This window comes from Netta rufina (assembly GCF_964035555.1).
Source record: "Netta rufina genome assembly, chromosome: 7".
NCBI lineage: Eukaryota > Metazoa > Chordata > Aves > Anseriformes > Anatidae > Netta > Netta rufina.
The window spans coordinates 4,961,349-4,982,429 of record NC_140130.1 but is presented as its reverse complement, the minus strand read 5'-3'; the positions used below and the strand labels follow the sequence as shown (position 1 = coordinate 4,982,429).

At 60.1% G+C, this 21,081-nt stretch overlaps 1 protein-coding gene across 1 annotated transcript; it reads right to left on the bottom strand.

The window, feature by feature from the left end:
* Positions 1–15,184: 15,184 nt before the first annotated feature.
* On the bottom strand, positions 15,185–15,703 carry NEUROG3 (neurogenin 3; the record flags this gene model as incomplete). The annotated part of the gene is made up of 1 exon (XM_084290566.1): positions 15,185–15,703. The coding sequence occupies one exon, from the start codon at positions 15,701–15,703 to the stop codon at positions 15,185–15,187; it is 519 nt and encodes a 172-aa protein (XP_084146692.1).
* Positions 15,704–21,081: the final 5,378 nt, after the last annotated feature.

Below are 21,081 nucleotides of genomic sequence, written 5' to 3'. Positions count from 1 at the left end.
GGATAACGCTGCTGCATGCCAGCACTACGGGCACTTGTCACTCGTTTGGTAAAGCACCAGGGAGAAGAACACGAGGGCTCACGTGCTGCACCAATTCCTGCAGCCTGGATGACACAGAAGGAACAAGGAAAAAAAGTTATGTTTTTTCCAGCCTTGCTAGGCAGCCGATGCAATTAGCAAGGGAAACCAACTGCAATCTGCTTTGCCTTCGCCCTGTGTTGAGCTGAGCAGCTCTCCGAATCATCGCCACTTGATCACACCCTGATCTGCCCAGACCTTTGGCCGTGCATTTTTAGAGGCTGCTCAGAAGTACCAGGAGACGAGGCAATTGTCTTCCTGGCTAGGAAATCCTTTTCGAGAAACCCAATTTATAATCAGAGCTCGGCGCAAAAGAAAGCATCCTTCCACAGGAAAGGGCCTTCAAAGTGTTTGGGGACAGCTCTGAAGGCAGGTGAATTGTTCTGGGTTTTTCCTGTGTACTTGCTTTCTCTTTTTGTCTACTGGGACGAAGACAAAAATAAGACATTTTTGATGACAAAACAAAAACATTTTTGAAATTAAGAACAGAAGAGAAAGGAACACATGCATTTCAATCTCATGCAACTGAGAACCCCACTTTAGATAAAGGCACTTTCATACATGCTCGCTTTCTAGGGGGGAGTCTATTTTGAACACTTCCATCAAAATGTTTTTAAACAAATGCCTTTTGTTTAAAGAAATTCAGCTGCATCTTGAGCAGCTCAGCACACGTAAAGCCAAGCGTTCATCCTGTTGGCAGAAACACTTCGCCAGCAGAACATTTGCAAGGTTTTCTCACACAGAAACCAGAGCTGGGCTCTTTTCTTTGCCCTCAGCATCATCCAGCTGATGGATCCATGAACCAAATCCACAGAGAAAACGTTGTGAAAAATAGCTGGAAAATAACACAAAAGACTGGGTTTGCTCAGTGAGCGACTTGCCTACTGCTATGTTGAAGCAAAGCCTTCTTTCAGGTCACGCCTGGAGACAAGTGAGCAAGCCCCAAAAGCTGTATTTACACACAGAGGCACTTCCACACACCTGATCCTAACAAAAAAAGCCCATCTACGCAGCACGGAGCCACTTGCACAGGAAAATGTGTGCCTCCACACACAGCTGCGGAGCAGGGGAGTTTATGAAGCCTCGTTTACTACATCCTCAACCATCTGGCTTGGGCTCGCCGGTGCCTGATACGAGCCGTGCTCACGCACAGCCTTTTCCTCCAGCAGAACACGGAAAGATCTCCTTTCTAACCTTTTGGCAAGGCCATCTATCTCCACAGCCCCCCCCCCCGAAATTAAAGCCTTGGGACTTTTCCTCCCTCCCTGCCCTTCGCTCAGGATGAAGCTGGCCAGCAGGGAGGGCACATGAATCGCAGGTGAGCTTTGCCCCGAGCATTGCACCAGTGTCCCTGTGCACCTCTGGCCCTCAGCCTCCCCCTAGCTTGGTGCGGGATCTGCCACCCTAAAAATAGGCGCCCGGCCGACAGCTGATCCCCACACAAAAGACCCTCCGTATCCCAGGAATTTCACATGGCTGGCAGGCCGGGGAGCAGCGCTGCTTTGTGCTCCTGGCCCCAGTCCTGCCGTCAGCCTGTCTGTCTGTCTGTCTGTCCCCAGCATCCCGAGCTCGCTGCAAGCCCGAGCAGCCCCCGCGGATGCCTCCCCCAGCCCTTCCCCACACCCCGCTGCGGAGAAAGCCAGCATTGATTTGCACTGACAGATGCAAACCTGGGATTTTCTTATACTTCGAGGCTGGGCTTATTTTCCTTCAGCCTAAACCTTTTGTTTCTGCCCCATTTTCTCCAAGTTCCTGCAACCTTTACGGCAGCATCCACACAAGCTGCTTTGGACACGCACACGATGGGAGCTGAAGCCTGCCCAGCCCCAGCAGCGAGCCACAAAAAGCCCAGAGGCTGCTGCTCAGTGAGTTACCAGCAAAGCGCTGCCACGAGTGATGCTGTGAAAGTTACAGTGCTTTTGAAAATAGCAATGGCAAAAAATCAACATCAGCAGGTGTGACTGTAAATTGCCAGGGAAGGAGCTAGGACAAGCGGGGCACCTTTATAGGATGGCCACAGTCTCACGTGGGCATTTCAGGCAGGAGCTGGCAGCTCCCAGGCTCTGCCCAGGCTTAGCAGACATCAGGGCCATGCAAGTGCCACCTGCTTTGGCCAGTCAGCACCACAAAGCCAGCCTGGTGCGGATGGACGGAGGGCCATGGGAGCCTGCTGAATGCCTGGGCTCATCCTTATGTTACCCACACGCCCTCCAGCCCTGCTCAGCTGCATTGCCCTGCTCGTGCCAGCCAGTGGCACCAGGAAGGTGTGGGGCTGCTGACACCAAAGCCCTTTGTTGTCTATTTATACCCTGCCCTCTGCAAGCAGCTCGCCAGCGCCTGTCCCTCAGTGTCTTGTCTCTCCTTGCTTTGCCAACTGGCTCCTGACAGCCCGTGGTCAAAATCTGGGAGCTGCTCCCTTCCCCCTTAATCCTTTTTGAACGAAGCATCATTAGGCACCTGGGTTGCACTGCCTGGTTAAAAAATAGGGGTTGAGCTCCTTACCAAAGGCACAGAGATGTGCCGTGACCCCAAATCCCAACCACTGCCCACATTTTGTCCCTGGCACGCTGAAGATCACACCTCCTGCTGCACAGGTGGGTACTGGAGGCAGGGCCCCGAACAACAGCTCTAAGAGCCCCCACCTCCACGAGCCTCGTAAAGGACCATCCCTATCACTGTCCTTTTTTCACAGAAGGGAAAACAGAGGCAGAGAGAGCTTTGATGACTGCCCACACACGCACAATGCTGCTCCATGATACCAAAACCCTTGAGCTCACCAGGGACTGACCCGTGGGAGGACACAGCCATGGTGCAGGTAACACCCACCTCCCTTCGCACCCCTCTTAGTCCGTGTCTAACGTTTATCCCATTCACATCCTCGGGGCCTTACAAAACCTATGTTCTCCAACCACAAGACCAAGATTTTGATGAGACCAGAGCAAGTGCCCGAGGAAGGGCACAACATCCTGGCAGCGATGCTCTGGGCACCCTGCTGGGGACAAACACTCTGCTGACCCCCCAGCCTCTTCCCTCCCCCCTCCAGGGACCAGGGCAGCAGACAGGCACCCAGAGGGACTGACGGACAGGGTTTATTTATGAGCAGCCCAGGGAGCCTCCAGCTGTCTCTGGAGCCACTCGCAAAGCCGTGAGGCCAGAAAGCGTCAGCTGGGGGAGCTGGTCATGTTGCAGAGCCTCTGGTGGGACAGGGCAGGAGGAAGAGGAGGAGGAGGAGGGCCACAGCAGGCGATGGGGCTGCTGCAGCACAGAGCGGGTGTCCCTCCGGATGCATTTTGTGGAGGGCTTGCACTTGGGAAGGTGAAGGGTGGGGGCGAACAAGCAAGGTCCTGGATGGCAGAGACCCACAGGCCGAGCCCACCTGGGAGCCAGGGGAGGCTCTCAGGGCTCTGCTCAGCACCAGAAAGCAGAAGCACGAAGCAATGCGGCCCCAAACTCTCCACCCTGCAACACAGCTGCGTTTTCCACCATGTGCAAGAGCTCTTTACTCAGCCAAGGCCACATCCACCCCAAGGGATGCCAGGAGGAGCCCGGCGACAGCAAACGCCGACCGCTGTGACCGATTTCCAAAGCATTTCCCGTTTGCTTTCCCAAAACCCCTTTGCTTTGTGCTGGAAGGCTTTGGGGGCAGCCTCAGAGGTTGTTTTATTTTTTGTGCCCAGGGGCTGAAGCTGCAGTTCAAACAGCTTTCAGATGAACGTAGCATTGGTGAAGCTTTGAGCACCACATTGTTTCCCAAAATACCGCTGCCCAGGCCCCAAAGGACTCACGGTATGAAGGATGCAAGCGCAGTTGTTCTGCTTTGAGCAAGCAGATTGCTCAGTGGCACCGAGATCTAAAGAATTCACCGTAAAATGCAATCCTTGTGCTATTTGTGCTATTCTCTTTTTAACTTCTTCCCTGGAATTTGGGGGTTTGTTCTCCCTGGGAGGCTGGTTTGGGCAGAAGCTTGGAAAGTTTCAGCTCTTCTCGGCAGCCCGGTTTGCCCTAAATGCTGGGCTCACCCATCCCCCTGTAGGATGCCCCGTCCCTGGGCTCCATCTCCCTCCTCTGGGCTACTTTGGGGGCAAAGCCTAAGTCCTGTCCTCCCAGCAGACCCAGGCCCAATGGCTCTCCTGCCAACATGCTTTTCCCCAGCTAGAAGAGAAGTGACAGCTCTGAACGGTCACCTGAACAGCCACATGGCAGCTCGGTGACAGGATTGGTGCCTCCAGCTCTCAGCTCCCACCTACACCTTTAGGAAGCACTCGTGTGCCTTGGGGAAAAAGCTCTGGTTGCTCTGTAAAGTTTCCAAACACTTCACATGCACAAGAAGAGAAAATCCCTAAAGAAGGACATTAAAAATTAACCACAAGCATTAAAGAGGTCTCCTGTGAGGCAGGGGAGCCCTGAAGGCACACACAGCTTCTCCAGGAGCATCGCTGGAGACAGGCTTGCCATGAGCCACTGCTGCAGCTCCCCAGGCCTCCCCTTTGTCCCCCTTCCTCCTGCATCCCAGCTCCTGGTCCTCAGAAACAGGCTGGAAACGCAGCCCCAGCTCCGAAAAGCTGCTGCCATCTCCTGGAAAGAGAATCCTTCCCTGGAGAGAGGCGAGAGGCTGCGAGCCAGAGGGGAGCTGTGGCCACCAGCACCTGCTGCTCCGGGCTGGCCTAATCCTTCCCCGTGAAGTCACAGCCGCCACCCAGCCAAGTGAGGGTGACTTCAAAAAATAGGATTAGGGGCCTGTGCTGGAGGGAGCAGTCAGGGCCACCCTTGGGACCACGCTGAATCTCAGCACGGGCTGCCCATGGGCACGCTTTTCCCCTTTAACCTAACCAGCACAGCTGATGGTGCAGCACCAGGGCTGCTTTGTCCCCCTCCTGGTTGCAAAGCCAGCACCTTCACTGCAAGGAAGGGGTGCAGGACGGCTCCCCCAAGCCAAGCACTGAGACACCAGGATGCTGAAAAGGTGAAAAAAGAAAATAAAATGCTGCAACCCTCCAGCTTCCCTTTCATCTGCAGCGCCCCACGGCTGCCACACAACTGGCCAAAACACAACCTGCTGCTTCTGCAGGCCTGCACAGAGGTTTCCTGCAGCCCCAGAAACCTCTCTCTGGCACCAATGCACATTTCCATAAGCACATACATCAAATAATGCTGAGGTTTCTTTCCCCCACCCCCCAAAAAATAAAAAAAAATCAATCTCAGCCATCCCTCCCTGGTGCCATGAGGCTGAGGGGCTCAAATTGCCTTCCCGAAGGATGGTGCCCATGGAGGCACAGCTGATGGGCTGTGCCGGGGCTGTAAGCCGGCCCGTGTGAGCGTCACTGCAGTATTTATATCCCTTTATTATGCTTTAAACCCTTGTGGGGAAACAGGTGCAGAGCTGCCTGCAAAGCAGCGGCTAGCAGCTCACACCAGCGATGCTCCACGTGGCGGCAGAGAGGCGACGTGTGCTGACGCGGGTTTGGGGCACGTCTTACCTCCTGTCTCAGCTTCCAGCCGCAGGGGGTGGGCTGAGGGCACCCACAGGTCCTTCCTAGGGAGGAGGGGAAGCCTCCTGCAGAGAAAATCCCTTCCAGGCACAGAGCAGGCTCTTTACATCCCACCTGCGGTGCCCCGAGAACTCCCCATCTTCCTCCTTGGTCACTTTGCGCCTCCCCTTGGGGGCTCCCTAAAGAAATCTCCTTTAACATCCCAGAGCCACAGCACCCCCAGCCAAGCCAAAGACCAAAAAGCCCCACAGCACGGTAGCCAGAGGTGGTGCTTTATCACCTCCAGCTGGTTTATCACCTCCACCCCTCGCTCTTCCTTCAAGCAGGTGCTGAGGTTTACCAGGATCAGCGGGGAAACAGCCCCGTGCCCTGCTCTTGGAGATGCCGCAGTGGCACTGAGCGGCACCTTGCCAACGCACACCACCTCAGGACGTGCCTGGTTTTCCTGGAAAGGAGAGGGAAAGCCCTGGGTTAAATGATAAAACATTCACTCACACCCCACTGCTAGAAGGCTGCGTCCCCTGCAGCCGAACACCTCATAAATCTCCCTTTGGGAAGCCGGGGCAGCCCCGCTCTCACCCCGGGAAGAAAGCAGGGATTGTTCGGCTGTGCCAAAACGTGAGCGCTGTGCTGGGGAGCGGCTGGTGCGATGGCAGGGTGGCTCGGGCTGGGAGAAGACCCCCGGTTTCCCCCTTTTCAGACTCTGGGGAACAGCCCTTCCAATTTTTAAGCTGTTTTCCAAAGAAATGCTGTGCTGTGCAACAGGGAAATGGAAACGCACAGCTCAGGTCTGCCCCAACCACTCTTCCTACCCATGCGGGTAGCTGAGATGGGTTAAGGGATGTGCCCAAGGACATGCAGGGTCTTGGTGGTGGAGCTGAGCCCTGAGCCACTGTCTTGGGCTGGAAGCCTTGTGCTTTAACCAGACCACCCCGCTTTGCCCGTCAGGCCAGCTTCGTGCAGCTTTTCTCAGTTTAACCTCGCCCAAACATCCTCGACTTCGACACAAAGCCATGGGCACCTTTCGCCGCCGACAGCCCGGCTTTGCAGATCTATAAAACATCTGGCCCGGCCAGGGGAGACCCCGTCCTAGATGTCACCGCCCCGGGAAGATGCTTCCTCTCCCTCTGCATGGCTCCCGCAAAGGTCGGGGCTGGAGGGAAATTTATGGCCTTCCCCTCCCTAAAGGACTTCTCCAGATGGGTCTCCAGCGCCAGGATTTTTTTTCCAGGTGAAGGAAGAAAGGAGGAGGAAGGAGCAGAGCGAGGGCACGACTGCAGGTCACATTTTTCGGCTCCCGGCAAACCCATCGAGCCCCCCGGGGCGCCTCCCCAAGGCCACCCGGCACCCGCGGCGCTGCTGGGAGGCCACCAGCGGCACAAGTGCAGCTGCCCCGCGTCCAGAGGGACGAAATTGATGGGGCTGCGGGAAGCCCACCAGGCCGCACGCTGGCCCCGCAGATTGATGGCCCCGGCGACGAGCCGCGCACAATGGCCAAGTTCAGGCTGCGGCGGCCGGGAGCTGAAAGGCGACGGCCATAAATAAGCCCGGGGGAAAAGAGGGGAGGCAGAAGGCTGGCGGGGAGGGATAAATAAATGCGCACCCCGTGGCAGGGGGGCGCGGGGAGAGGTGGTGCTGCTGAGGGGAGGACTGGGTTGGGGTGATGCTCCTGGTTCAGAAACACTGAGCTCTTCCCACACGGTCTTTCACGCTGCTACGAAGGGGCTCCATCACACATCCTCCCCCAAAATATGCCAGGGCTCAGTATGGGGGATATTAGGGTCATAATTACACCATTACCGGCACCGTCTGACGCTTCCCACAAAGACCTTTAAATCCCAGCAGGTTTCTCCACCACCAGCCAACCCTCACCGCCTTCCTCAGCCAAAACCACCGACCTGGGGCTCTCTCTCCTCTTCCAGCCATCGGCCACCGACCCACAGGGGACACGGGGGGGGGAGCAGGGCGCACGGAGCTGGACATTTCCTACATTGTCCCCATCTGCTTCCTTCGTGCCGCTCGCTCTTCCCCGCGTTAAACAAGCCCTTTGCATTTTGTTGTGGTCTCCTCTCTCTTTCTCTCCCCTCCGCTGTTTTGTCAGGAAAAAAAAGAAAAAAAAAACCTTACCCAAAGAGCCGCCGTGATTTACGGCACCGTTAACAAATGTCAGAGCTTGGGAGCCGTGTCGGAGCCGCTCGCTGGCAGCCTGCCTGGACAAACATACTAAAAGTCAACCCCGGCGCGGATACTTGAGGAATTAGCGTCCGTACAAAGATGCATTAAATGCAGGGAGAAAGACGGGGATTTTTTTTGTCTTTATTTATTTTTTTTATTTCTTAAACAAGGGAGGCTTGAAAGGCTCCTCGGGGCTGTTTAACATATGTCACATCGCCCTGCACCTGCCCCGCGGCCCCTCGCTGCCCGTCCTTGTCACTGCGTCCCAAACGAGGACGAGCTGGGTTTTAGGGGGATCCCACAGCTCGGTGCCAACCCTCTTCTTCTTCATCATCATTATTTTTGAGGTCCCTGGTGCTGTTTTGCCCAACTTTTTTTGTGGTTAATCCCTCCTGCAGCAGCTCCCACTCCGTGGATCTGCCCAGCCGCTCCGTGCCAGGAGAGGCGCGCTCAGCCTCGCAGAGCGCAGCCAGGCGATGTTCCCCATCCCATGCCAGATTTCCTACAAACCAGGAGCAGAATATTAAAAAAAAAAAAAAAAAAAAATCATGTCCTAAAATATATATATAAAAAAATAAGTAGCCCCTGGGGTTCTTGGTAGAACAAAACATTTTTTCCCAAGCAAACCTCTTCCCATACACGCACGGCTGCACTCCGAGGCTCTGGAAAGGCTGTTATGGGAACTGATGTGCTGTAAATCTCCTGCATTAAAGGGAACGTCCTAACCCAGGGTAATTTAGCAACTCGACGTGCTGCCCCAGCAGGCAGCGTTACCTTATTTCACCTCCACGTCCCATCTCCAAAGCACAGCTCCTCGCTCACCTGGCATCGTGGATGGAGGACGAGCTGCTGGAGACCTCCCGCGGCTGTTCAGCGGTGCATAAATTGGGGTTGCTTATGAGGGACTGCTCATCAGGCTGGTCCCTCACCCCAAATGCCTCTTTCAGCACGGAGAGCACCCAGCTGGGAGGAGGAATGGAAAAAGCAGCCTTTTTTTCATGCCACATTAGCCACCAAGCAGGCACAGCTTCAAGGGCTGGGCTTTAATCTCAGAAAGGGGCGAAGAGAGGCAGACAGAAAAGCCCCTTGGCACAGCAACCACCCAGCCCATGGAGCAAGAAGCCACTTCCCTCCCCAAATTCAGGCCATTTCCCACCTCAAATAGAGCCTCTGATGTGGGGACACCACAGGTGAGGCTGCTCAGCACCATTAAGGGCAGTCTCCCCATACTGACCAGGTTGCAGCAGCAGGATCAGGCCCATAAATGAAATTAATGTGGTGAAAACACAGCATACATGGGCACGAGAGCCAGGTCCCCCTACAGCTCCACCCTAGGCCCCTATAACACCAAAGCCAGGCCCTTCCCTTGCCACTGCCACTGCTCCTGGCAGGCTCCATGTAGCCCAGCCCAGGTATGCAAAATTCCCCGTTTTTTCCATTTGGGATCACCCAACGAATGCCCCCCCCTGTTTCTGCGCTTCAGCCTCCGCGGCACATCATAACTTGGGTTTTTATTAGCCCCCGGCCACTGCAATTCCAGGAAGCTCTAAAAAGCCACTTTGATTCCCAGACCCTGCTTTATCTTTGGGAATTGAACTACCTGCCATGGTCACAAAGAAGGCGGCGGAGCTCCAGAAAAAGAGGGAGGGGGATTAAAGTACTGAGGGGGAACGGCTGGAAGGCGCAGGAACCTCCTTGGGCACATGGGGACGAGGCTCAGCAGGGCACAGGTGGCCCGTGGACATGGTGAATGCCCCCATATGGGGGTGACGTGGTGGGAATCCATCAGTAGGGCCGTGTAAAGCCATGTATAAGGAGTTTTGAGCGTTAGGAGGGGATGCCAATGTATATTTTAACAGAAATGTGATGCCAAGGCTGTGCGCTGCTGGCCCAGGCACCCGACCCGTAGGGACAGCACCTCTCCACGCCGTGTAACGCCGGCTGGCGCGGGCAGCTCGGCTCTCCAGTGGTGGGAACCCATCCCACAGCACTCCGGTCCCCTTCCCTGCAACCGTGGGGACCTTGGGGCCAGGAAATGTCTATATCGGGCCGCTCCCCGGCGGCACGGCAGGCTGCTTCCTGCGCCGCCGGGGCTTCCTCTCCTCCCTCCTCCTGCCCGCTCCCCTTCCAGAGCACCAGGCGGCCGCTGGAGGTGACTCACGGGCCCGTTTTTAGCCCGGTGGCAGCCCTGTCTTCCTGCCGCCAGCCGGGAAGCACGGCCCCCCCTTGCAGCCACCCCCTTCTCCGGGCTCCTCGTGAAGGGACAGAAAAGCAGGGGCTGGGCAAGCAAAAGGCAGCGCAGCCAAAATGCACACGCTGTGCAGCTTCGTGTGCCAGCGCCCAGGTGAACGAATCCTTCGTACCATCGGGGGACGTGAAAAATAGGAACGGGGGAGTTGGGGGAAAGGGTGATGGGCAGGGTGCCAGTGGGCTCGTGGACACACAGAGCCCGTCGCGAGCAAGGGATTCGGCCAAGTGGAGAGGGAAAAGGGAAAAAAAATAAAAAGCAAGGCCACACCTTTCCTCAGCTCCATTCCCAGGCACTACAAACCTCCTGGGGCAGGAGCTGTGGGCCTGCACAGACGGGGAGCTCTCCTACGTCACTCTGTCTGTCCGTCCATCCATCCGTCCGTCAGCACTGCGGCGGGGCGCTTCCACCTGCCCTACACCAAGGGTCAGGATTTCTCATGCGAGCACGGGCAGGGAAAGGCAGCGCTGCCCTTGGTGTATCACAAATTCAGGCAGGCAACAGGAAAAATCTTCCGCAGCCTGGGAGGCACCCAGTCGGGATGGAAACAATACTGGCCGCCGCGCGCTCGGAGCCCCAACGCTTTTTTTGTGAAAAGTAAGAAGAATGGATGTTTACTCACAGGAAAGCTAAGAACGGAAAAAAGTTATCAACTCCATTGTTTGCCGCAAATAAGTTCACCTTACCCAGTCCCAGGGTGAGCTTTTAAAATAAAACAACCCCCAAACCGCTGCTTTTTGGCGCTTAACATCACTCGCAGCCCGGCGGGCGCGGGGGCAGCACCACCTCCTGGCCGAGCCCCCCGAGCTGCTCGCAGCTTCCCCGGGGGGACCATGAGACCCCCCTGCTGCAAAGGACAAGGAGGTGGCACGGGCACGGAGCATCCCATGGCATTTTATCGTGGGCTGAGAAGGGGAGGGACATGCAATTAGGGGACGAAGGGGGACCCTCGGTGGCCGTGCAACCAGGCATGGGGAGAGGGCAAGAGAAGGGGAGCAGGAGGTGAGTGGTTTGACTCAAATCCCCCAAAATTTCTCAGAAGCCTGGATTGTGTTGTGTTTTTTTTTTCCAGCAACAGGTGTCTTTTCGTGTTTTTATCATGTTTTTCCCTGGGCTCTGCTGCCTAAAGCAGTGGGTTGACGGCAGGAGCGCTGCACACCCATCGGCACATGCACGGCTCCCCTCTCCGGCACATTTGGGCATCAGGGGACGCAGCGGGGGGCAGGGGGGGCACACAAATAGCAGCTGGGTTTGGAAGGAGAGGTGACAAATGGCAGCGCCGCGCTCCCTCGGGAATTATTAACGGCGGGGGAGGCTGAAACCTTGGCTTTGCCCGTGCAGACGGGTCCGGCCGGGAGCGGGGCCCCCAGCGGTGCGCCCTGGCAGGTTTACGAGCTCCGTGTCAGGGATAAATCATTGCCAGAGCCACAAGGTCAGGGGACCCCCGGGGCCGGGGGAGGTCTCCTTGCTGTGATGTCCTTGAGCTCCCCGAGCCCGCGTTGCTCGCTGCTCATGCACACGAGGGGTTGAAGCAACCCACGGTCAGACACGCGTTGTCGCTCCCAGCCCAAGGGACAGCGGGGTGGACCCAAAACGCAAGGACCCCATATGTTGACCCCATGTCCTCTCCTTCCTCGCAGACCCTCTGGTGGTTGCAGCAGCAGCTCCAGGTGGCCGCCGTGCCGCGCTGAGTGTTGACCCAGCGCTATCTCAGCTCCCACCTTATCAGGGAAAGGGCCAGCTTCGGCACCGAGCACCTGCCCCATTAATCTTCCCCTGCCCCACGGGCGCGAGGTCTGGCTGGAGGAAAGGACCCATCTGGGGATGGAGAGGCAGGGATGGGGACGAGCTGGTGGCCTCCATGGGCTGGTGCCACCAGCACCTCCCGAAGGCTGGTGAGCAAGTGGGACCTTCTCTGGGGTTAGCCGACGTGGCGCAGCCCGGTTCCGGATGCAAATATGCATTGATTTGCCCTTTTCGTCCGCCGTATGAAACCTCCAGCGCCGGCCCCCGCCCGCCCTCCCCGTCGTGTGCAGCCCCTGGCCCAGACGGCGTTTCCCCCTCGCGCAAACTTGTGATCTCCTTTCAGCCACGGCTTTGTGTATGGGCTTTAAAAGGGGGCACTGCGGCTTTAAAGAGATTCCCAGACTTGCCTTTGTGACCGGAGGAGAGGGTGGGGTGGTGGCGGAGGTGGGGACCCAGAAGAATGAAATAAAGAGGAGTACAACAAAAAGAAGTTAAAAGTGTGAGTGACAAGTTTGCGGCAACAGGCTCCAGCCCCTGTGGGGTCGTTTGCGCGGAGAATGGAAACAAATGAACAAATGAGCTGGATTTTCATGCTTGGTGGACGGTGAATGAATAAGCATCTTTTAAAACCCTATCAGGAACTCTTTGGATTGTCATTATAGCCGCGAGGGGCTGGGGGGGAAGGCAGACTTTTGAGCGCTGGCCATGTGAAAGAATCCCGATTCTTCGCCTTTTCTTCCCCGGCGAGCGCGGCTACGCCGAAACGTGCAGGAGGTGCAGGAGCTGGGAGGAAAGGGTCTGCGCAGGAGCATCCTGGCCCCGGGAGCATCATCCCATCCCCAGGAGCATCCCAGCCCCAGGAGCATCCCAACCCCAGGAGCGAGCCGGCCAGGCGTGGACGGAGCCAGAGGGCAGGGGCAGCGCGCTTAAAGCCACCCTCAGGGCACGGAGAGGGGCCAGAGGTCAAAAGTGCTGCCCCAGGAGCGTGGGCATTGCCCAAGTTTTCTCCCTTCTTGGAGGTGAGGGATGCTATTTGGGAATGACATGGTCATAAATCCTCTTGTCCGAGCAGAAGGAGACCTAGACCCAAGGAAACGTTGGCTTGTAGCCATGGGGGTCTCCTCCAGCTGCAGAACAAAAAAGGCGAGCACATCTGGCAGTGCATGGGCCGTGTTTCTCCCCAAGCATGCTAGGGCACAAGCCCCGTGGCCACCTGTTTCTGCCAGATCAAAAAGTTGCAGCAGCCCCGGCCATAAAGGCAGGGCGCTGGCGCTGGGACAGCCCCGCCAAGAGAAATGAGACCATCGTGCACTAAACACAGAGAAAAGATAAATGGAAAAGGAGTCTTTCAGTCTTCATTATCAAGTTTCCATGGGTTTGCCAAAACCATAGCAACCAGTTCAAGCAATGATTAACCTAATAATGTGGAGGCAAAGGGGAAAAAAAAAAAAAAAAAGAAAAAAAAAGCATTCAAGCCCCTAAAGAAGTCACTAGTTCTCCAGAGGTAGTAAATCCGACCTTCCCCCCCCAGGACATGCAGCCCCGCAGCCAGAAGAGCGGCGGCATCCCGAGCCTCCGGCCGAAAGGCCCTGCAAAGCAGGAAAATCCTAGAATCATTAAGGTTGGAAAAGACCTTCAGGACCTTCACCTGGTCCAACCATCCTCCTGCCACCAATGTCACCCACTGAACCGTGTCCCTAACCTGCGGAAGCGCCCGCCGGCTGGAGGTGTGGGGGTACATGAAGTCACCTCTCAGGGCTTTGGCAATACCTGCTGCTCCTGGGGCTTTTAGGGCCCTGTCTCCTGGCCATATAGCCTCTGGGCTGCCTTTGGGAATTTATCCCAAAACGTCCCTTTGCAGACAGAAGGGCTGTCCGGTTATCCCCCGCAGCCCCGGGGCGCCCGCAGGTGAGGCGCAGCGCTGTAGGACCAGCGAGGAGCGGCCCCGACGGCAGCAAGCACGACATCACTCCACCCCAAAAACCACCACCACCATTTTTGGGTTGATTTTGGGGGACGATTTCCACCTTTCCCCTCGCTGTGACCACACACGCTGCCTCTCCCCACCGCCAACAATAACACGATTCAGCCAGCGAGCGGGGCGGGGGGCAGGACTCCCACCACCTCCCCACGCCGCCCGCCCCCGACCCCCGTGCGCGTCCCCGCGGGCCGTGGCGGGGCAGCCCCCACGCGTGGGGTCCCGATCGCCCCCGGCCCCTCCTCGGCCGCCTTCAGCACCAGGGAGAGCGCCCGGCCCGCCGGGACAGCGCCCGCCCCGCGCAGGGCAGAGCCCCCCCAATTCCCCCAAATCCTCCCCATGCGCACCCCCACACCCGGCTCCCCGCACCCTCTGCGGTTCCCCCCTCCCCGTTCTTCTTCGTCTCGGAGCTTTTTTCCTTTTTTTTTTTTTTTTCCTTTTTTTTTTTTCCCCTTTTTTTTTTTTTTCCTTTTTTTTTGTAGGGGGGGGACGCGCGCCGCTGTCTCCCGTACCCAAATTTCTTTTGTCCTACAAATTGCCTCAATTGCGGGGCTCTTCGCTGCCGGCGAACGGGCTCGGCGGCGGACAATTAGCATCACAACGGGCCCGCGGCCTCGCGGCCCGCTTTGTCTCCCCGGGAGGGGAGGGGGCCCGGCCGTAAATCTGCAGCTACAAATTGAGACCCCGGGAGCCCCCCGTCCCCGTCCCCTGGGGGCTGCGCGGGAGGGGTTTCTCTCCCCACCTCCTGCGTTTCTAACCGCTCCGGCCTCCCCCCGAATAGGGGAGGCTGCTGTCGGGCCGGGCCAGCCCCGAAATGACCCCAGGGCGCTGAAAATCCGGCGGCGAGGGGGTCCCACGGCCCCGCGGGGAAAGGAGCGCAGGGGACGGCGCAAGATGCGCGGGTGGGTGGCGGGGGGCGCACGGCCGCAGGGTCCCCCTGCGCCGCCCCTGCCCCCGGACCCCAGCTCCGCGCAAGCCCCCGCAGAGCCCGGCGCAGCCTCCGCTGCGGGCTGCGCGCGATTTTGGAAGCGCTCCTCGGGAAAAGCAAACGAAAAACAAGCCAACGAACCCCAAATCGCCGCGTCGCGCAGGTCTGGCCGCGACACTTTATTCCCCTCTCCTGCCGAACGAAAAAGAAGGCGCCCCCCTCTCCCTCCCCCCCGCCCCGGTACAAACAGCCGGACCACCGCTGCCAAAAATACTCTTATATACAAAATATATATTTGTTACGAACTATAATCAATAAATACCGATAGCGACAAATTAATATAATTTACCGTTTCCGAGTACAAAACCGTGATTTGGGGCCGCCTGCCCACCGCTCCCGGGCCGGGCCGAGCCGGGGGGCGCGGGGCTCCCGCGGGTGTCCCCCTCCCCGGTGCCCAGCGCGGAAAGTGCGCGGGGAGCCCCCTCCGACCGCGATTTGGGGCCGGGGCAGGGCAGGAGCGGGGGACAGCAGCTCCGGGGGGCTCAGAGGAAGGCGGGGAAGGCGGCGGGGGGCGCGGGGGCGGCGGGGCAGGGCGAGCCCCAGGGCCCGGGGGAGGCGGCGGGGGGCGGCGGCGGCGGGGGGGGCTCGGGCAGGCTCTGCTCGGCCAGGCGCAGGCTCTGCGTGAGCGCCCAGATGTAGTTGTGCGCGAAGCGGAGCGTCTCGATCTTGGTGAGCTTGGCGTCGTCGGGGAAGGTGGGCAGGACGCTGCGGAGCGCGTCCAGGGCGGAGTTGAGGTGGTGCATGCGGTTCCTCTCCCGGTCGTTGGCTTTCATCCGCCGGCTGCGCTTCTGCTTGCCCAGCAGCCCCTCGCTGCGCGCCTTCCCGCGGCCCCTCCGCGCCTTCCCCTTCCTGCGCGCCGGGGACGCGCCCCGGCTGCCCGCACCCGCACCCGCACCCGCGGGGCCGCCGGCGGCCGGGGAGGGGGCGGCGGGGGCGGCGGCGGGGGGGCCGCCGAAATAGGGCTGCCCTTCGCCCGGGGGGCACTGGCTCTGCGGGGCCATCCTGCAAAGCCAAGCCCCGCGGTAAGGCTCGGGGGGAGCCGGCCCCGCGGCCCCCTCTGCGCGGCCCCGGCGGCGGCTTTACCTGCGCGCCCCGGGGGGAGGCTGCGGGGAAGGAGAGGGGCCTCGGTTCCCCTTCTCCCGTGCCGAGCCGAGCCGTGCCGAGCCGTCGAGCGCGGGCAGGACAGGTTGCGCGGCCGGCACACGACTGCCGTTAGGCCCCTATATATAGGGCCGGCAGACAATGGGGATTTCCCGGCCGGGCAGCGTGTGCGCCCCCCCGCCCGCACCCACCCCTTGGCACGCTTTTATCTTATCAGCCCGCCGGGAGCGTGCCGGGCCCGGCACCGCCCGCCGCCCCGAGCCGGGCCACGAGAGAGCCCCCGACAGCTCCAGGGCGATCCCGGCCCCTCGCCCCCTCTCCTCGCCCCCACCGCGCCGGGGCCGGCCCCGCGCCCCTCGCTGCCCTCCGGGCTCCGAGCGGCCGGGGGGAGGACTGGGGGGGCCTCTCTCCCGCCCCCCCCGCGCCGTCCCCTCGCTCCCCCCGGGGAAACGGGGGCCGCGTCCCGACGGGGAAGGGTCCCCCCCTGTTGCCCCCGGCAGCCGGCGCCCCTCCAGCCCTGCGCTCGGGCCGGGCCGGGCGGCCCCACGGCCGGGGCTCGGTGCGCAAAACGTGCCCGGGATTTTTGCGCACCGGCAGCGACGGGCGGCGGGGACCGGCCCGTGCCCGGCTCCCGTTGCCCCGGCGCAGGGCGGGGGGGCGCGGACGGCGAGGCCGGGGCCCCCCTGCGGAGCCCGGAGCCCCCGCTGGGGGCGGGCAGGGCCGGCGGGGGGGCGCAGCCCCGGCGGGGAGCGAGCCCCCCACTCCCTCCCCAAAGCAGCGCGGCGGCGCCCGCCGGGGGAACGGCGCCGCCGGGAGCGGCCGGGCCGGGCCGAGGAGGGGCTGAGGCGGCTCCCCCGGGCCGGGCCCCGCTCCCCGAGCCCCGGTGCTCGCCCCCCGACCCCCGGTCCCCGTTGCCCGGCCCCCGGCCCGGCGGTGCGCGGTGCCTCTCCGGGAGCGCGGCGCGGCGGCTCCGCTCCCCCCCGGGCGGCGGCGGCGGGCGGGGGAGAGGGGCCGGGGGGCGGAGGGGGGCGAAGGGGGGGGGAGACGACGGCGGCCCGGGCGCCCCTTCTCGAGGGGCGGCGAGGAGGGCAGGGGAGGATGAATAGGAAGGGCCCGGCAGGTTTTTTTTGTGCCTGTGCAATTGGATGACAAAAAAATCTGGCGAGCGAGTTTCCAAGCCTCAGACTGCCCACTTCAAACGTCCTTCAAACAAAAGCTGGAGAGGGAAAGAAAGCCCCACCTGGTACCACTGTTTGCTAAAATAATAATAAATAGATTTCGTTTAATAAATAATTACAAGAGATTGTAAAGTGGAGTGCTTTGGGAAGCATTAATCATGGGGCTGGGGGCAGACATCACCTGCTGGCAAACAAGACAACTTTATTGTTAAATCACCTTCCCACTGCCACTTTCCGATAACTCCCTCCTGTTGCCACAATGCCCGGCCGGGTATGTTTACTCATAGTTAGCATAACAAGCACAATATTACCACAAACGTGATAAAAATCTCCGGGGGCACCGCGTCGGGCTCCTGCTCACACCTGTCTGAGCCGCTGCGGCGCGGGGCTGGCACCAAACGGCCCTTCCCGGAGGGGCCCTTCTGGCGTTTACATTGGCCTATTTTATGCTCCTTTATAACAGGTTTACTGCAAGCCCTATCTCCCGGCCCTATTTGTCTTATTTTATTGAAAACATATGGCAACCAGCGGAGCCCCGGCACATCCCTCGCCTGCCAGGCGTTGGAGACGTTTCGCAGAGCCGCGGCCCGGCCGCAGCCCGCCCGCCCGACGGCCGCGGGTCGAGTGGCGAAGAAACGGGCTGGGGAGGGCGGCCCGGATCCCCACAGCCCCCTCTCCCCCTTCCCCGACCCCCACGGGCACGGCCGGGACCGCTCCGCGCCCCGCAGCCCCGGCCGCGCACGGCCCCGGGGCGCGCCCGCTGCTTCCCTTTCCCTCCTCCTCCTCCTCTTCCTCCTCTTCCTCTCGGGGCCGCGGCCCTGCCCGGAGCCCCCGGTGCTCACGGAGCCCCCCAGGGCCCCGCAGCCCCTCGCTGCGGCTCCAGGCAGGTGCTCGGCAGCCCCCGCGCCCCGGGGCGAGCGCGCTGCGGGCACCCGAGGAGCGCGGATGCCGGGCGCGAGGTGCGCCAGGTGCCCCCCTCCGTGAGCGCCGGAGCCAAACGAGATTTCTCCTTTCCCCCCCCACGGGGCCGGTCCCCACGGCGGGGAGAGGAAAAGGGGCGAAAAGGAGAGCAAAAAAAAAGCAGGAGGAGGGCAGGGAAAACGCCGCCGGGAGCGCGTCCCCGCCGCCCGACGGGGCGCACGGCTGGGGACAGCGGGGCCCCCCCGGAGCTCGGCGGGGACAGGGACAGCGCCGAGCCCGGAGCCCCGCACGGGCAGAGCTGCAAAGGGAGCTCGGAAAACCCGCAGGCACCGCTCCGACCGTGCCCCAGGAGGAGGAGAGCTGCGAGGGCGCGGGGAGAGGAGCGCCGAGGGCTCCGTCCAAGCGTGGCTCTAAAACGCAGCCTGCGGGGGCAGGCGGCTGCTGGCGCCCTGCTTTAGGGCAGAACAGGAGCGCAAGCGTTCAGATACCTGGATTATCTCCGGCTAGGAGGTGGGAAAGGACAAGAAGTGGCAGGGAAAGGACAGGGAGGCAGCAGACACCAAGCACGAAGGGGTCAGAGGAGGATTGGGGTGGGCGATGCCCACAGGTGCCCGTGCCGCCCCGTTACACGAAGGCATTCGCCCAGGGTTTGCCTCTCCCTCGAGTTTTCCAAGCATGCCCAAGCCTCACCAAGCCCCTGGCCAGGTCCCACAAGGCACCCCATGGCCAGGGTGCTCGGGCTGGGCAGCACTCCCGTCCCACGGGGCAAACCCCAGCTTCTGGCACGCTGGTGCACAACGGGGCTGCAAGGGTGCAGGCTGGGATGCTCGTCAGCTCTTTGTCCTGCCAGCTGCTCATCAGACACAGGGACTGGGCTCACCTGCCGCCCAAAGTGACCCCAGATGAGCTTTCCTCTCCACGTTGGAGGCTCTGCTGGTCAAACTGGAAGCAGTGCAGGAGAAAGAAGAGAAATCAAGGCCAAGCGCCAGCCCTGTCCCTCCTCACCCTGCTGCTCAGGACAAAGCCTCTCCTTGGCTCCCTCCCAGGTCCAGCAGAAGACAAGGCGAGTCCCAGAGACAAGGGGTTGGATTCTGCCCTAGGCTGAGACGTGTGATGGATCCTTGGTGATGCATTCATAGGAAACCACAGCCAAACCTCACACCAAAAAGCCAGCACAGTGAAAGGCAGTGATTTCACAGCAGATAACAGCAGGGAGAGCTCACAACGTTCCCTCACCTGGCTGCATCTGTGTGACGTTAGCAATTTGTGTGGCCAGGTGACCCCCCAGCCATGGGGCTCACTGCTGGCCGTGCCTGGCAGCTGGGCTCGGACCAGAGCCGGCCTCAGAGCAGGGGCTGCAGCCCATGGGATGGGGTCAGGATGGGACCAAGGGCTGCAGCAACCAAGGACGTGGTCCTGCTCCAGTCTTCAGCCTCAGCACATGGTGTTCCCCGACCCACCGATGGCCTGGGGGCTGCCTTCCCCCCATGGACACACACCTCGGGGTCCCAGCAGCGTTTTCAGGTGCTGCTTTGACAGCAAAGACACCAGGGAGGTGCTGCTGGCCTGGGTGAAGCTTCCTCAGTTTTATCAGCACCTTCCCAGGAGCCCATCCCCCTTCCCCCCAGGGACAGAGGTGGGCTCGGGTCCCACGGGGCACCCACAGGTGGTGCTCACGGCCACGAGGAGCAGCCCCCAGCCACCACCAGCTTCCGTGGGTCCTAGGCTCCAACCCCCCCGTGCTGGGCGCAGGGATCCCCTCCCTCCCCCAGCTCTTTCCATCAATCCCCACCACGTTCCCAACATCATTTAAGTTTCTGAAGCAATTTCTTTTTTCTCTTTTTTTTTTTTTTTGTCCTTTTCTTTTTTTTTTTTTTTTTTTTTTTTAAGCAAACCATCTACCATATGTTCTCCCCTGAAAGGGGTAATTGTTAACAGATCATTAAAACACCGTGGCGAGTGCTCTGAGATTCCTTCCCTCGGTCTTACGCATTATCCCGTCTCTGTCACCCTTTCAATGCGGCTTTGAGGGCTCTGCTTTTCTAACTTCCTTCTCGGGGGAAGAAAAAAAAAAATAAATGAAAGAGCCACTAAAGTGACCCTCTTCACAGCTCTCCTCCTTTCTTTTCAATGTCTTTTTCGACACCCAACAATAATCGGGGCCGGCGTGCCGCTGCCGCGGGGCTGGGGGCTGCGGGGCCGCATCCTGCCCCACTCGGGGGGCGCCAGGGTTGAAAGGCAGCGCGAGGTGCAGCGCTGCTGGCCTCACCTTTCCCTTCTGGGAAATGGGTCTGCTCGCACCCCGTTTTCGTTACGTGGCTCAAAGGCTGCCTCCCGTCCATCCCTGTCCCTTTCTCCCCTGGAGTTTGTGGAGCTGGCCCCGGGAGGGCTGCAAGGAGCATCAGCAGGGGCAGGTGTGTTCGGTGCCACATTTCGGGCTGCTGTTTTGCTGCCAGAATGAGCCAGCAAAGCCACGGCCAGCCCCAAAGGCACGGGACTGAAAGTCATCTTCTGCAGGGCCAGGCTCCCCGTCAGCAAACAACAAGTGGTCGGGGAAGGAGAGGGGGATCCTTCAAGGCAGGACAGGGACGGGGCAGGACACCGAGTTTCCTGCAGGGCTCCAACAGCTGCATTTGCAGGTGGCTCTCAGCCCCGTCACGAGGCAGGACTTCAGCCCTTCCAGCTGCAAAGACAGAGCTGAGCACGGGACCAGGGGCAGCGTTTTCATCCCAAGTGTGAGCACAGAGCAGGGCTGAGCCAGCTGAGGGGCTGGATTTAATTTTAACAAGCCCGACACCTGCTGACAGCACCGGTGGGGAGGTGCCCCCTTCCCTCCCCGCACAGCCCCCTCCCCAGAAAGGTGTGAGGGCAAATGATGGAGACAAAACCGAAGCGGCCCCGTGTGCCCCCAGCGCGCTCCGGTGAGCCGAGGTCCATGGCATGGCAGAGCCTGAGGTGACAGCGGGGAGCTGGGGGGGGGAATAAAAATATAGATATTATTTCTTGTGCCATGACAGAGCCGCACCGCTAGAGGGGGAAGCTAGAGGGCTTCCTCCCCCCAGCCAGAGCTGCAGCAATCGCGTATTTCATGGCAGAACATCACAAAAGCAGCGGTGCTGGGGTGGCGCAGGGCTGTGCCCAGCTGTAACAGCAGCGAGGAGCAATTCCCAAAGCCGGCC